The 14,950-nt window shown below is 42.3% G+C and overlaps 1 protein-coding gene across 29 annotated transcripts in view; it reads right to left on the bottom strand.

Moving 5' to 3' along the window:
* Positions 1–14,950, bottom strand: part of ptprfa (protein tyrosine phosphatase receptor type Fa) — a 362,404-nt gene that overhangs the window by 52,587 nt on the left and 294,867 nt on the right. For all 29 annotated transcript variants that reach the window (XM_034882227.1, XM_034882230.1, XM_034882238.1 and 26 more), the window contains one exon: positions 1,226–1,389. In XM_034882227.1, coding sequence (XP_034738118.1) covers positions 1,226–1,389 — 164 coding nt within the window. The remainder of the gene's footprint in view (positions 1–1,225; positions 1,390–14,950) is intronic.

Below are 14,950 nucleotides of genomic sequence, written 5' to 3'. Positions count from 1 at the left end.
AATGGTCGCTCAGCTAGATGAGGAAGAACACAATGAGCATGCACTGCTTCAAAGCAGTACTGACACTAGGCCTGTCTTTATTAAACAAAGTGAACATGTGTATGCTAGCATAGGGAAGGGGGATGGGGGGTTGACACAGCTACTACAACTGTGTCTACTTGTGCTAAATTGGGGGGCTAAAGAACACAACAGGGGCATACAATATTAAGATAGATTCATGTAAATTTAAAATTGTAGCTTCTGGCTTTACCAAGGTCTCGTTCTCTGACAGAGTTTTTAAACAATACACTAATAATTTCCTTTACGTACAGTTCATAAAGACCTTTGCACTTTAAACGTACAGTATGTCATTTTCTGCAGCTAGGGGTCTCTTAATCAAAACAATGGACGTAAACACAGACTTTTGATCACGTCTTGTAGTGGAATTATTGGAGTTTAACACAATTGCCAATTAAAATATATCTGTTCACGGCTAGGTTTATCCATTACAGTTTTATCCACGTTACGTTTAGTAATGTTTATTCATGTCATTCTGATAATATGGCTGCAGTTTCCCCCACATAATTATGTGTTCTTGGTTTGATTTGTATTGGTAGCTAGCGTTATCTAGCTAGTTGACCAGTTAGCGAGCAAGCAAGCTAACATTAGCCAGCAGCTATAACCAAAATATAACAATATATTTCACATCAGTGTCACTTGTTGGAGGTTTTCAGCACAGAGGGGAAATGGGCTTGTTACTCAACCCTGCTGAGAGCTGCCAAATGTCTTCAGGGCTGTGCGGAAGACCACTAAATGCTAAAGGGGTGAGAATTTCAGCACAACACGGCAGCCGGCAAGACTCAAAAGCGTGGGGCAATATGGTCCTTTTCCCCAACGGAACATTTCACTTTCTATTATTAGCATTGCTATTACCCTCTGTTGGAATTATTGCTGGCTGGTTTCCAGTTGCTTTAAGCTAAATAGTGGCTGGCTAATTGTGGATGTGGGGCTGTTGTCCCCTTTCATCTCGACTGAAGTCCCTTAGTGGCTGGGTGTGAGCCAGAAAAACATGGTGGGATAGCTGGCTAAATTAGCATTAGATTTGGTTATACAGCTACATCAACGCTAACATTAGCATAAATTTGCCTTTAGACAGCATGGTGGCTAAGTGATTAGCACTCTATTTTAGACTTTTCTGAAATGTAACAGGACAGAAGCTCTCTGCTGTTTTTTCCATTAGACTCACCTCTTGAAGAGAAGAATAGCAATGACTATAATGATGATGAGAATGACTGCCAGCACGGGACCCATCACCCACAGCATCTCAGAGTCCTCGGTTTGTCGGGCCATCCCACTGTGGAGCTTCACCATGATGGGATCAGAGAACGGGCTGGCTGCAAAAGTCCTCTGCTGCAAATGAGCAGGATGATCCAGAGTCAGTTCACACTCACTGAGTTACACACATGGAGCAGAGTAAATTAGGATATAATACTGTCAGCATAGTGAGTAGTGATGTACTTCATTTGGTTGTGCTTTTGATTGTTGCTTTATCACCCTGGCTATATAATCAACACATCACCAAATTGATATATGTGTAGGGCTGGGTGTTGTTTTTGATACCCGTAATGATGTTGATTCCGCTTTTTTGATATCTGTTCCTGAATGATTTCCGATACCAATTTTATAAAATTCTTTTTAACAAAAGAAATTATGATACAAATCTTTTTTTTCAGCTCCCTCCCATGAAAGTGATACATACTGTAGTCAAGCCTCTCAAAGTACAACAACACAAACCAGTGAGCCCTATCTTTGTGTTCATATTGTTTTTCCCGCATGCCTCGTTGACGTTAGACAGTCAATCTTTGGATCAAGCAATATTAGATCTTGGCTCATTGTTGCTGATGATAGGTATTCAAATTTGGTATCGAATGACGAGGCATTTTTTTGATAATTGGTACTGTTGAGGTATTTAGGTCTGTGCCTAAAAAGTATCAAGGTTCCCGACCCAGCATATATACAATGTGATAATCCCGCACTTTGGCATTTGAGTTGTATGATAAGTGATTTAACATGCCAACTATCTCCGTTTGTCTGTGTGTTACTGATGTTGTGTATGGTCCCAAGCAGACTGATACCCTGTGCCTCAATGACTCTCCAATGGCTGAAGGCCATCTGCCACCACGGTTTTACAGTGAAACCTTTTCCTCCAACTCACACAGTGGCTGAAAAATCAAAGGACTGGTCTGTCTCTCTGTGTGCTGACGTGTCCAGGTTAGATTTGAACTTTATTCACACAACACACTATTTTTTCAATGGAAAGTAGTGATGGCAAAATGGAGCCTCATGAATCTTCATGAACTATTTTATTTATCTTCTGAGCCCACTATATGGTGCTCTCTGTTCAACAAAGGGCTGAAAGCACATTGAATGATGGTTACCATTGGTCGATTTGTGCTTGCTGTCAATAGTCAATCCGGCAATATCATGGCTACAATGTCAGAAAAGGGCGGTGGTGCTCCACACAATACAGCTGGTATAGTGTAAGTGTCTATCCGGGTAAGAACATTTCCTCTTTTAGTAATTAAGCTGGTCAGTAATTAAAGCCAGTACATACGAAATGTTCTGACATCCAAAGAGTATAATATCAGGTGCCCAGAGGGGAGTTTTCTTGTGAACACTCAAGGTTTCTGTTCATATTCAGTGTTTCTCATCTTAAGACATTTTGTGTATCCTTGAGGTCTAACAAGTGTGTGTGTGTGCATGTGAGAAACACAATCAGGATCCTCTAATCACATAGCACTACCAGAGGGTACTTTTTATCTGTGGAAGATAAATCAAGATGGTGCTCGACTTACACATTTATCCGAGGTGTACAAGGTCGAGGTCTGCAAACTGGTTCTCTTAAGAGCTTTTCTTTCCACTGTCACACTGTCGCACTATGCTTGCTCTTGGGGGAGTTACTAGAATTGTTGAGACTTTATAAATTATGGAGTGTGGTCTGGACCTACTCTATTTGTCAAGTGTCTCGTGATAACTCTTGTTATGACTTGACACCACAATTTTTTTTGAATTGAGTTACTTTGGCCCAGCTTTAAAAAAAATGTTCATCAAAAAAACTTTTTTTGACAAAGCTACCAAAAGACCCACAATTTGCCATTAACAAAAAGCTAACATTAACCTGGCATTTTAGAGGGCTAAGGATGTGGATGTAAAACTTATTGTAATTTTGGTTGACTATTGTTTTGGTGTTAATATGGGGTATTACTAAGAATGAGTGCAGGATTAATGTGCTGTCAACCATTTAAAACTTAAAGTATGGGGATTGTTTTGCATTAATAGTATCAGACATTTTAGCAGGTCTTTCAGAGAGTAGAGCAGATGAGTAAATCCATCTGCTCAATGATTTGCTGCTCTACAGTGGAGAGGACAGGTAGCTGGGATAATGAACAGTGATCAAGAATGACAGACTACCCAACTGTGTTCAAACAGCAGAGTGGGAATAACAGCCATTTACTGAGGATAGGCAGTCAGTTATGTTACAGTGGTAATAGTCTCGCATAGCCAGACCTTCCTCCGCAGCACTGCGAAGGAGGGTCTGGCTAGTCCACACAGCATTCTGGGATGGAAGAAAGATGTGCTCCGGTTTACTGGCATTTCTTTAAACCAATCCCAGTTGTCTTGGGCGGTGGAAAGCAATGGTGCAACGGTGCCTAGGATAGGCGCAAAATAGCCTAGGAAGTAACTTGTTTTGGCGGAGAAGTTAACCACAGTCCTCATAAATCTGCCGGAGTTTAAAATTATAAGAAATCCGACTAGAGTGACACCTGACGGAATTTCCGGCGACAATGAAGTGGAACATCATGGATAAAGTGGAATGATCAAGTCACTATGCCTTTTTTTGCTAACCCTGCCATAGATGAGAACAACACCTGTAACTATGGCAACTGTACACAACCACGACGGCCTCAACGAGGTGCTGACAACTCAACCCAGTGTCTATTTATACATACACATACACAATATATATATGTATATATACAGTACATACTGACTCATACAGTATGTATAAGTTTATACTTATAAATATATATATGTATATGTGTAACTTTTCCAAATTTCCATATTTTGATGAAACCTTTGGCAACTATACTTTTTGCAGTTTACCTGTTTTTGACAGCCTACCCACCATGTTACATTTTGGACACTTGTGGGTGTTCAGTGAGGCAGGACTATATATGAGTATGGAGGATGTTGGACACACACACACACACACACACACACACACAAACAAAGGTGGAACTAAGTACATGACTTGACTAAGTACATTTACTCCAGTATTGTTCCATAGTCAAAATATAGTATTTTTTTCATGCCACTTCTACTCCGCTACACGTCAGAGAAAACTATTGTACTTTTTACTCCACTACAGTCATCTGACAGCTTTAATTACTAGTTACTTTACAAATGAAGATATTTGCACACAGACCACATGTGGTATATAAAATCCGAGGAGGACAGTGAATCAAAGGTGAGACAGACAGAGGCAGGCTGCTGCGTTGGGAGTGAAGAGTCCCCCCTCTGAGGCCAGGGAGGAAAGGAAGCAGCACAGCGGAGGATCCGCATCAGTGACATCCTGAAGACAAATCCAATAATGCAAAACAACTTCACAAACTTTCCGGACAGCCGTGGAGACCTGAGACCGACCCTGGCTATTTCCCTGCCATCATTAGACAACACGGCAGTCTCTCCCGTATCCCAAGCCCACAGGACCCACTCACGCTGCTGCCAGGAGACACAATGTCTTGAAGGTGTCGGGCTGAGCAGGTTGAGCTGCCGTTAGTTATTATCCATCACTCTGTGAGATGGAACACTATCTTTAACTCACAAAGAAAAGCCAACTAACAAATACTGTAGACCTTTTTTAGTGTTGTATTTGTGTAGGTGTGTATTACACCATACTTACATTAAAGGATGATTATTAAAACTCGGGTCTCGAAGTTATCCGTGAAGCGTGTATCGAGGCTTTTATGGCTTTAGAAAAATGACGTCATTGATGACATCCGAAGCCTCGCTGCTAGTCCGTAGCATGTGACTGGTTTATGAAGTGTTTCAAATGATCTGCACGAGCATATTCCCCGCCATCTGTCCAGTTAAACCACTTTCCAGTTATAGCAGTTAATAGCCTACTAATAATACCCCTCCTGATTTTATATTATGACCAAAATGATGGATTTACACACGTTTGATAGCCGCATTGCTCTCAAGGAAATCCATTTATAATACAGTTATGTTCATTTTACTATACCACCAGAATATACAAATTATATTGATATGAATGGATTACTTGGATATTGAATTTTTTCTTCATGGTCCGTCTTTAGCGCAAAATACATTCAAAAAAACGTCTCTAATTCAGTGTATCACGGATCCCATGGGATTCATGGGCCACGTAAACCTAATTTGATCTCAAGTGGGCTAGACCAGTAAACCGCTGTAGAAAGATCAGAAACTTTATCTGCCACAGAATTGCTTTTTCAGCTTAATGCTGGCAAAGGCAAGTTGCGTCTGCTATGCAAGCGTTCTAAGGCCAAACCCGGGAGAGAGCGGTAATATTCCAATTAAAATTGGAATTAATTCCTTATCTGCAAAGTCATCTAGTAGGCCTGATTGGATCCTTTGGCGGGCCGGTTTTGGCCCACGGGCTGTATGTTTGACACCCCTGACATTTATCATCTGTAATTTATGTGCCTGTTTTACACTCTTTTAACAACAGTAGTATCGTGAGCAAATAAAGCCTCAAGAAATTAACCCTTTTGCCAACCAGTTTGCTGGAAGCTTCAATGCTTCTTGAGTAGGGTTGGGTACGGAAACCCGGTGCTAATAAGGCACCGGTGCCTAAACAACCGTTATCTACCGGGCGGAATTCCAACGCAGACTTCAATGCCTCATTTCGGGTCCACTGATATGCCTTTGCTGCTCTTTGATACTCTGAAACACACGTTAGAGGCAACACAAGCTTCGCTGCACGTGACACTAGTTAACACTTCACTTGACAGACGGTGCGTTCACTTGAAACTAGTAAACCCTGTGATACATTTAAAGTTATTGTTAAATACCCTAATACCCAACCCTATTCGTGAGGCTTCATGTCGCCATTGATACATATCACACATCATCAGCAGATGGAGTTTGTCAAGCTCAGCTTTTAAGGATGATAACATGCCCAGAATTATGACCTCTGTTGATTTAGAACAAGAAAGTATTTGGACCCTGTGTGTGTTGAGATTGTTTTGCCAGACCAAAGTTGTAATAATCGGGAATTATTTTGTACTGACAATTCTATAGCAGTGCTCAACAATAAGTATTGTTGTTGTTGTAGCACAGTCTGCTTCAGCTTACAGCATAATGCGTAAAACTCCATTGCCATTTGAAACAAAAAAGCCATGCTGTTGCATGAGTGACATTTCCCCTCACTGCCATGAACAGAGCCAGTCTAGTTCATTGTGAATCAACTCAATGGCTGCATTCACAGTCTCTGCAGGGTAGATCTGTGTTGGGCAGATCTTGTTGTTTTTCTGCTTGTTCTTTGGAAATTTTGGTCATTTTGCCATGATCTGTGTAAATTAGTGATTCGTGCTACTTGATGCGGCAGCACCAGCAATTGTGAAGAAGAACGGTAACTCAACATCAGTCAGTTACTATGGTAACTGAGTTTATAAAGAAGGTCGGGTGCAGGTTTTCTTGAGAAGTAGGTACACCGACCAGACGGCTGACCCTCGACAGAAAAAGCAGTTGATCTGATCAGTCTACCCGAGTTTTTCCAAAAACTCCCTTGGAAAACCCCAAAGTGATGGGACGTAAGACGTCGCCATAACAAACAGGCGGCGCTAATCTGTATTGTCACCCAAAAATTAAAACCGGCATCTGATTGGACGAACGTGTCACGTGGGTCTGGTTTCTCTGGGAATTCAAAGCCAGACTGTCATAACGGCTTGTTCAGAATACAATCTCATATTTTACTCACCGAAACGTGTTTCTGAACACATTTTAAGGAGAAACAAGCCGTGCGGCTGCTGAATCTGTTTTCGTTTCAGATCCACAAAGGTCAGTTTAAAAAATTTCGTCACATTTTGAGAGACTTTAGTCATCCCAGATTGGTCATTTGAGTCCGACTGCCGGCAGTGCCCGCCTCCAGACCATATCAAGTCGGCCAAAATGAAGGCCGCTGGCCCATCCGGACCATTACGGATGGACGACGGCACGGAACACACCGAACACACTTGAGTCACCAGACTGTCGGACGGCTGATTATTGGGTTGGTGGTTCACGGCCCTTTAAGAAACCTCAAGTTTGTCTCAGTCTCCTCCCTCTGATCCCAGCAGATTCGTTCTGTCACATCCTCATTATTATTATTATTATTATTATTATTAAGTTTTATGTTGGCTACATAACAGATAGACTGGGAAGAAAAATGATACCACTCAAATAGGAAGTTATCTGAAAATGAAAATACATCTATAGTCGGAACTTGAATATCGCCTCCCAATGTATGTTTAACTCACTGAGAAGTAATACAGCTTCATCAACAGGATCGTGGACACGAGGAAGTGCCATGTGCGGAACAAAACGGTTTTATACTCTGCATATATCGTCATCATATTTAATAAACCAACCCTGTTTTTTCAATCGTGCAGATAACAAACTGTGCTGAACTGCGCCTGCTACAGACTGACTGAATGAATGAGGAAATGAAGGAGCGCTGTGTCACAGGGAGGAGACTGAGAGAAGAAAACCCGCTCGGGACCAGGTAAGGTTTACAAGCTCAGTTACCATAGTAACTGACCTCCCTTTCTGAAACAGAAGACCCAAAGTTCCCCTTGTCTCAGGGTGAACAAACTCAAAGTTTTCACTAAACCTGCTTTCTGAAACAGACCCCAGGTCATCATGATATGATAAAAGCATGCTAAAAGCACACTCTCATACACTTTCAATGTGACAAGAACAGCTGATTTCTGTCACGGTAAACAGCTCCAGAGGGCAGGCGTTCTTTACATGTGTACTCTGAAGTAGAATCCTGCACGCAACACTGATTGAGCGCTTAACGTCGGCGTGCGATGTGAGGCAACACTACCTTGTTGAAATGTACTTGTGCACTTGCACAAGTGTGCAGAGTATCCAATTTGAGACATACTACACAACTGCTGGATCCTACATTTGCCTAAAATCTATTTGTCGGACATCTTTGAAACTCCCTGATATCTGGGAATCATGGCCGGAAATGATGGAGGAGACTTGACGAGTCCGATAAATTTAGATTAAATGCAGCTTTATTCAATTAATGAACAAGGAAGATAACCGTGGGTACACACACACACACAAGTGTGTACCCAAAGTGTCTCTCTGAACATCAGACTAACTCCTCTTTTATAGTTTTCTTCTGTTTATCCATTTCTGTGTTACAGTGTTACCTTCAAACTACTCCTTATTTTTAAGACCCTTCTAATAGACATACAGTACATTCCAATCTATTCTCAGATGTGGGATCTGGTTACCTCGAACTAAGCCTTCTGTGGTGGATCCTTAGAATAGATGAAATACAATTGAAAACCTACATGCTTAACTATTCCACCTATCACTCCCAGCCCCCATTTTGTAATGCAGACTCTGTGTTATTGATGTGCGGCCTCAAGTGATGGCACTCAAACACGATGCAGTGACAGAACATCCCATCATTAGAAGATGTGAAACATCTCATTGCATCATTACCCTTCAAATCAAAAAAACCAAAAGAATTTATTGCCCGAGAAAAATCGTTCCATCCTGATTAGTGAGTCGCGGTGCAGATTTGTAGCCGGTTGGATATTGGAAACGTAATAAACTTTAAATAGGTGCTACATGGATCAATTTGCAAGGTGTAATTCACTTTAAATAACTGTGCTGCTTGTCACTTAATGCTCTGTGAGACAAGTGCAGCAAGTTGGACTGTGTTAGCGAATGGGACTATAAATATTCCTGTAAGCCTTACGGGGCTCTGGCTCAACAAGGCTCCTCTGGGTGAAGGCTGTAAACACAATTGAAGAATACTGCTTGTTAAAACAATGTCAGCCCTGGACCTGGCTTTGCTTCCTTACTGATTCATTAATTTCAACACATATTTCACACTCTCTTTCTCTCCGACGTTCATAGCGAGAGCGTGTGATCGGGGCTGACGCGTGCAAATGAATTATACGTGACATTTGTGGCCGTGAGACATTTGTTGAACATTTGTCATGTTGTGGAAACAAACAGCATTTCGACATGCCATGGTCTTAGACCCTTCCAAGCACATTGGCAACTACACACACCGTATATGCCGTTTATCAAGTATATTATGATGGGTGTTTCCTTCGCTCTCCGGATGGAATTCAGTATCCTAATCCATCTGAATAATCAAACCAAGCTCTTTACACAGACTATATTTGCTATACTTTGCCTTAAAAATCCATTGACATTGTGTCTTAAATATAATCTTGCTGAAACAGTGATTTAAAGGTACAGATGACTTGATTTAGAATCATCGTTTGAGTTTTAAAAAATGAAACAACAGCTAAATAACTTGTATCATAGACATACTTATATAATACATATACAATCAAAATGTAAGCGTCAGACACTTTTCTGCATTCATTGATGGTGGAAATGTCTTCATCCATAAACAGAAAATTGATAAACCGGGACAGTTCAAAATATAAATGCAGTTGTCCTGTGGGGTGGAGGAGAGTCATGGTATTTTTTTGGTAAACTAGTTGTAATCTGAAAGAAAACTATTTAATTGAATTGGGCAATATAAGAAACAAGTGTTGAGATGAGATGGGAAAATAAGAGAGGAGTGTGCAGGTTGAAGCAGAGAAGACAACATGATCCAGTAAAAATATGGCGGTGTAAAAAATAAATAAAATCCATACAGATTATTCAGTTCATCACCCCGGCTTCTCTCACACTCACCATCGGCCAGCCATAATTAATATTATCACTCCCAAATCATTCTCCATGAAGCAGACATCGCTTTACTCCTCTGGTATCTTGCCTGACACATGACATGTGCTACACAATATATTTCCAAAATATTGCTTATCCATCATTTATCATGACGACTACACACTGCACACACGTTGCAGTGTGTGAATAATTGCCATCCACATCAGAGGGAGTGTGCACCAGTTGGCAGCCGGCTTGCTCCAGGCTCATCCTCCCACAGCCAAACTGTCCCTGCTCCTTCCTCTGATATTCTGATATCCCTGCACCATTTCACCGCTCTCCAACAACCACATGGCAACCAATAGTTTTATATTGTTGGTTTTTGTTAGTACTTTTTGGGATAGATCTGCTCCAGAGGGGGGACAATTGCCAATTGGACAGATGGAAAATTTGAAGGGAATTTGATTTGTTCTTGATGACTTAGGTCCCAATTTCTAACTTTCTAAAATCCATCCTTATTAATCTTCATCTTAGTGGATTTACCCAGCAGAGATCTGAGGAGCTGTTAACCGTAGTCCTCAAAACTCCACCAGAGGTTAGAATTACAACACAAAGAAAGAAGAAGGTGACCGACATCTGGAAGAAAAGCAGAACACCCGGCAAAATCCAGGAAATGAAACGATGTCGATGTAGACCATCGTCATCCTAACAATGATTTAAAGGAAATCATGTCCCCCCCACAGGCACAGGCATAAATAAGCCTTTATGCTGAATTTTAGACTCAATGACTTGTAAGACAGATGTTTATGTAGTGCGTTAGCGGACGTGCATTCTTTTGATTAAAAAAGTTGTCGAGAAAGCTTTACATTTGCATGCCACTGAGATAACATCGCTTCATTTTTAAAATGTTTTCTGTTGTAGGAAGTGGTGCAGTGGTGAGAGAAATTATGCATAAAGTCGAGTGGAATAATGTTGTTGATTGAGTAGTGGAAGGAGTGGAGTTGACTTGATGACTTTTCATCAAGCAGAGGAGGGGGTTTGTCATTAAGCAAATATTTGAGAGGTGTTCCGTGAAGTTTTTTTTAGTAGTGCTGGGGAGCAATATTTCATTGAGTGGGTTCCTGCTTTACATGTGTCTTGTGCTTTAGCTACGAGGATGCATTGAATTGTTTGAGAGCAAGGATGCAATGTACATTCCTTCTGCTAGTTCCACTCTATTCCACTGAATAGTAATGATATTGTGTAATTTTGCAGGACCTTTTTGCTGTTGGGGGGTCGAGGCGCACACATTGTTGTAAGGCCACTAAACACCCAATACAGTACCTTCATTTAGCTTATGTCTAAAATGAGATGAGCGACCACAGGGCCCTCAAAGTGAAGGGGGGGACAACTGTTTGGCAGACTGTCCTCCCACCAAAAAATACCCACGTACAGTACATCGGTGTGTGTTTTACATAGCATAGCCATAAGGTTTTATATTGGCATCAAGGCCATTTCAGAAAAAGAAATTAAATCAATACAATACAACTAAAATAATACCTTTGCTGTGGAGTCTGGCAGGTGACTGAATACCACAAGCACACAGTAGTAGCGTGTTATTTTCCTCTTCTGCGGTTTAGTTTTGACTCTCTTCCAGATGTTCTGCAGAAACAGGCTTCCTCAGTGAACACCCGACATTTTGTCCAATTACGCCTGCTGCTGTCTAGTTAACTTGCTATTTAAATATGTTCTTATTTTCATTTGATTGTCTTTGTGTTTGATATTTCACTTTGTACTTACGGTAGTAAATAAGGACGCAATGTGCCAAAGTATAAGAGTGCCAACTTTCTGCATAAACAGGCAGGTTGGGGGTGGGTGGAGGGGGTTGGATTGGTCAAACAGACACATGGCTTTCATCCAGGAGACCCAGTTAAAGGAAACCGGGGGGTTTATTAACTTTATTGAACATAATGAGTCACGCCGCTTTCAGCGTCACGTGCATAACCAGAAGTAGAGTAACGTCTGATTTGAACCCACACCACTCTCCTTTTTAACAACTTAACTAAGTAGTTTTGGGGCTCTATCTTGCACTCGGTGCAATTGTGTTTGAATTTTAAGACCATCGTGGTTGTTAATTTCCCGTCCCGCGCCCACGCTCGTTTAAATAGCCAATGCATCTGCGCCCATCCTGGTTTAAAGTCAATAACGCAGAAGTTCTGTGAATTTTAACAGCGCATTAGTAAAATGCGCCTAGCCTCGTGCACAGAGCGCGGACACTGTGCTTGTTACACACACACACACACACACACACACACAGGGAAATGCAGCAGCACACACACATGCAAAAGATTAAGTACCTTATTTGCAATGCGCCAAGCTACAAACGTGCCTGGCTTTTAAAGGGAACGGGAGATGACACTTGATTGGTTGATTCCATGCTACGCCCAAAACACACCTTTTGAATGAATGAATTAAGACACTACGCACAACCCTTTTGAAAAAATTGCACCCAGAGGACGGAACCTAACCAAACTGGGACCATTTCACAACGTTAACGATGTGTTTAAATCCGTGACCATTGCATTCTCTGATTTAGATATGAGGACGTATTTCCTGCTCCCACTAAGGAGCGCTCGTTTATAAAACCCTCCTGTGGGTCATAGTAGAGGGTAGGAACAGGTTTGGAGGACTTTTTGGTCCAGAGGCAGTGCACTGTAGGGGTTTCACCCCTGTATCCAAAGGGATTGTGTCATGTTCATCCAAATTAAATGACAAAATCCATTGTTTGTCCCTAAAATCCCTCCCTGAAAACACAAGTTGAATGATCTGTTGCCACAATGGACAGGACTAAATAGTTTGCCTTGCAAAACTGTTTGAAATCACTTCAATCTTCCAACTTTGTTTTAAATAGTCTGGAGAATAAACCTTGAAACCTTAACAGCTAAAAGTTGTGCTGCTGGATGTTCTGCTCATCTGTCTCCTCAACTCTTTGAGCCTTCTATCCTCTGTGATACTTTTTGGCGCTTCTAGCAAAGTAGTGCCTACAGCTCTGCAAACTTTTTCAATGATAATTTTTTACGGGCTTTTAGGCGGCACAGAAGCACATTCTGAAGGATATTTATAAAATCTCAGGGGGGAGAGGTTGGAGGTGATCAATCTCAGTGGCACTAGCTGATAGATAGTAATCCTTCAGCAGAGAAAAATTTACTGCTGCTACATCTGCAAGCTGAAGAGAGGAGGCGGGTTGTGCGAAAAGAAAACGTGGCTTTAATAGCAGTGGGAGGATGAATACATTTCTATTGTTTCCATTGTCCATTATCTCCCCCCCAAAAGAGCATTTGAGTCATACAATAAGCAGAAACACTGTGTGATTCTAATGTGTTTTGACAGCTTTGCTATTTTCCAGAATTTTTAAGATTTACGCCTCAGTCTGAGCCTTCCGCTCACAGCTCCTCTATCTGCGACAAACTGGATGCTATCCAGCAGGCTCAGTGTATTACCCACAATCCCCAGTCCTCTGCACTGCTACCCTTCTTACTTCCTTTCTGTCTTTTCTCCTCAAAGTTCAGCGTCCTTCCCACATCAGGAGCTCATTCCAGCATCCGAGCCATTCTCTCTCCGATGATTGCAGCGTTTTTCGCCTTCTCAAGTACGTCTGTGCGTTTCCCTCAGGACCCCCCCCCCCACAATCTAAGCAAACTTATCCCCCATTAAGCTCCCTCTCTTTTCTCTCTCCCTCTTCTCCTCACCTCTCTGTCACTCCCACAGGGCCCTGCATTCAGAGGAAGCTGCTGTTCGCCGCTCGCTATCCCTCCCTCTTTCCTCTGCTCTAAGTGATCGCACTGTTTATATGGCCTTTTTCCTTTTATCCAATTTCACACGTCCCAGCTTGTTTACCAGCAGTGGAGGCCACAGAAAGCCGCAGTGCCCTTTTTGCTTCCGTCTCCAGCACCCACACCCCCACCCACCCCTTCTTTCTTTCTTCCAGCCTGCCAGCAGCTTTGCAGTGGCAATAAAAGCTATAAGCTTACTTCCTGTTTTCAATGAATGTGATTCTATTTTGGTACAGACTCAAATCACATTCAGCTCAGTGTCATTTACCGCTCTGTTCTTAACACAATGAAACAATCATGGTCCAAGGCTACAAATGCTTGATGAAAGATGGGGTGTGCTTGGTATGTGTATGAATGAGGCTGATTGAAAATGAGCTGTTGGACCCTGTTGACACTGAACAAAAATGACCAGACATTCCACTCCAAGTCCATGTCCTATAGAAATTGCTGGTACTGTTAAAGAAATGCTGATAGTAATAAACAGTACACAAGTGGTAGCAGCTCCACAATTTGTATTTGACTAATCGATGTATCCACAATGACTCATTTAAGGGACTACTGTCGTGCTGGAAGATCCGCGGGATGTCCTTCACCTTCCTCTTCCTTAGTGTTGTAATTCTAAACTCCGGTGGATTTCTGAGGACTATGGTCACCTGCTCCTCAGATCTCTGCAGGGTAAATCCAGACAGCTAGCTAGACTATCTTTTCTGTTGCACAACTAAAACAACTTTTGAGCGTACACATGTTCCACCAAAACATGTTCCTTCCCGAGGCTGATTTGCGGAGACACCGTGGCTCTGTCCGGCGCTTAGTGACGATTGTGATTGGTTTAAGGCTTTAGTCCGTATTGAGTTGCTACAAAGCTAATTAAGACTATCAGCTCCACACAACTCTCTGTATTTTTCAGAACTAATAGTTTCAGGCAGACCGGTCCGCGGACACATCCATTCCAAGGTCAGCCCCCTGCCAGCAAGCAACCATCCACTATCATTACAGCCCCTGTCCGGGGACCCATCCACGGTCAGCCCCCAGCCAGCTAGCAACCCTCCACTATCATCCCAGCCCCGGCCCGGGGACACATCCACGGTCAGCCCCCAGCCAGCTAGCAACCATCCACTATCATTACAGCCCCGGCCAGGGGACACATCCATGGTCAGCCCCCAGCCAGCTAGCAACCCTCCACTATCATCCCAGCCCCGGCC

Source organism: Etheostoma cragini, chromosome 9 (assembly GCF_013103735.1).
Source record: "Etheostoma cragini isolate CJK2018 chromosome 9, CSU_Ecrag_1.0, whole genome shotgun sequence".
Taxonomy (NCBI): Eukaryota; Metazoa; Chordata; class Actinopteri; order Perciformes; family Percidae; genus Etheostoma; species Etheostoma cragini.
Note: the sequence above shows the minus strand (reverse complement) of the source record. Positions and strands in the feature narration are given on the sequence as shown.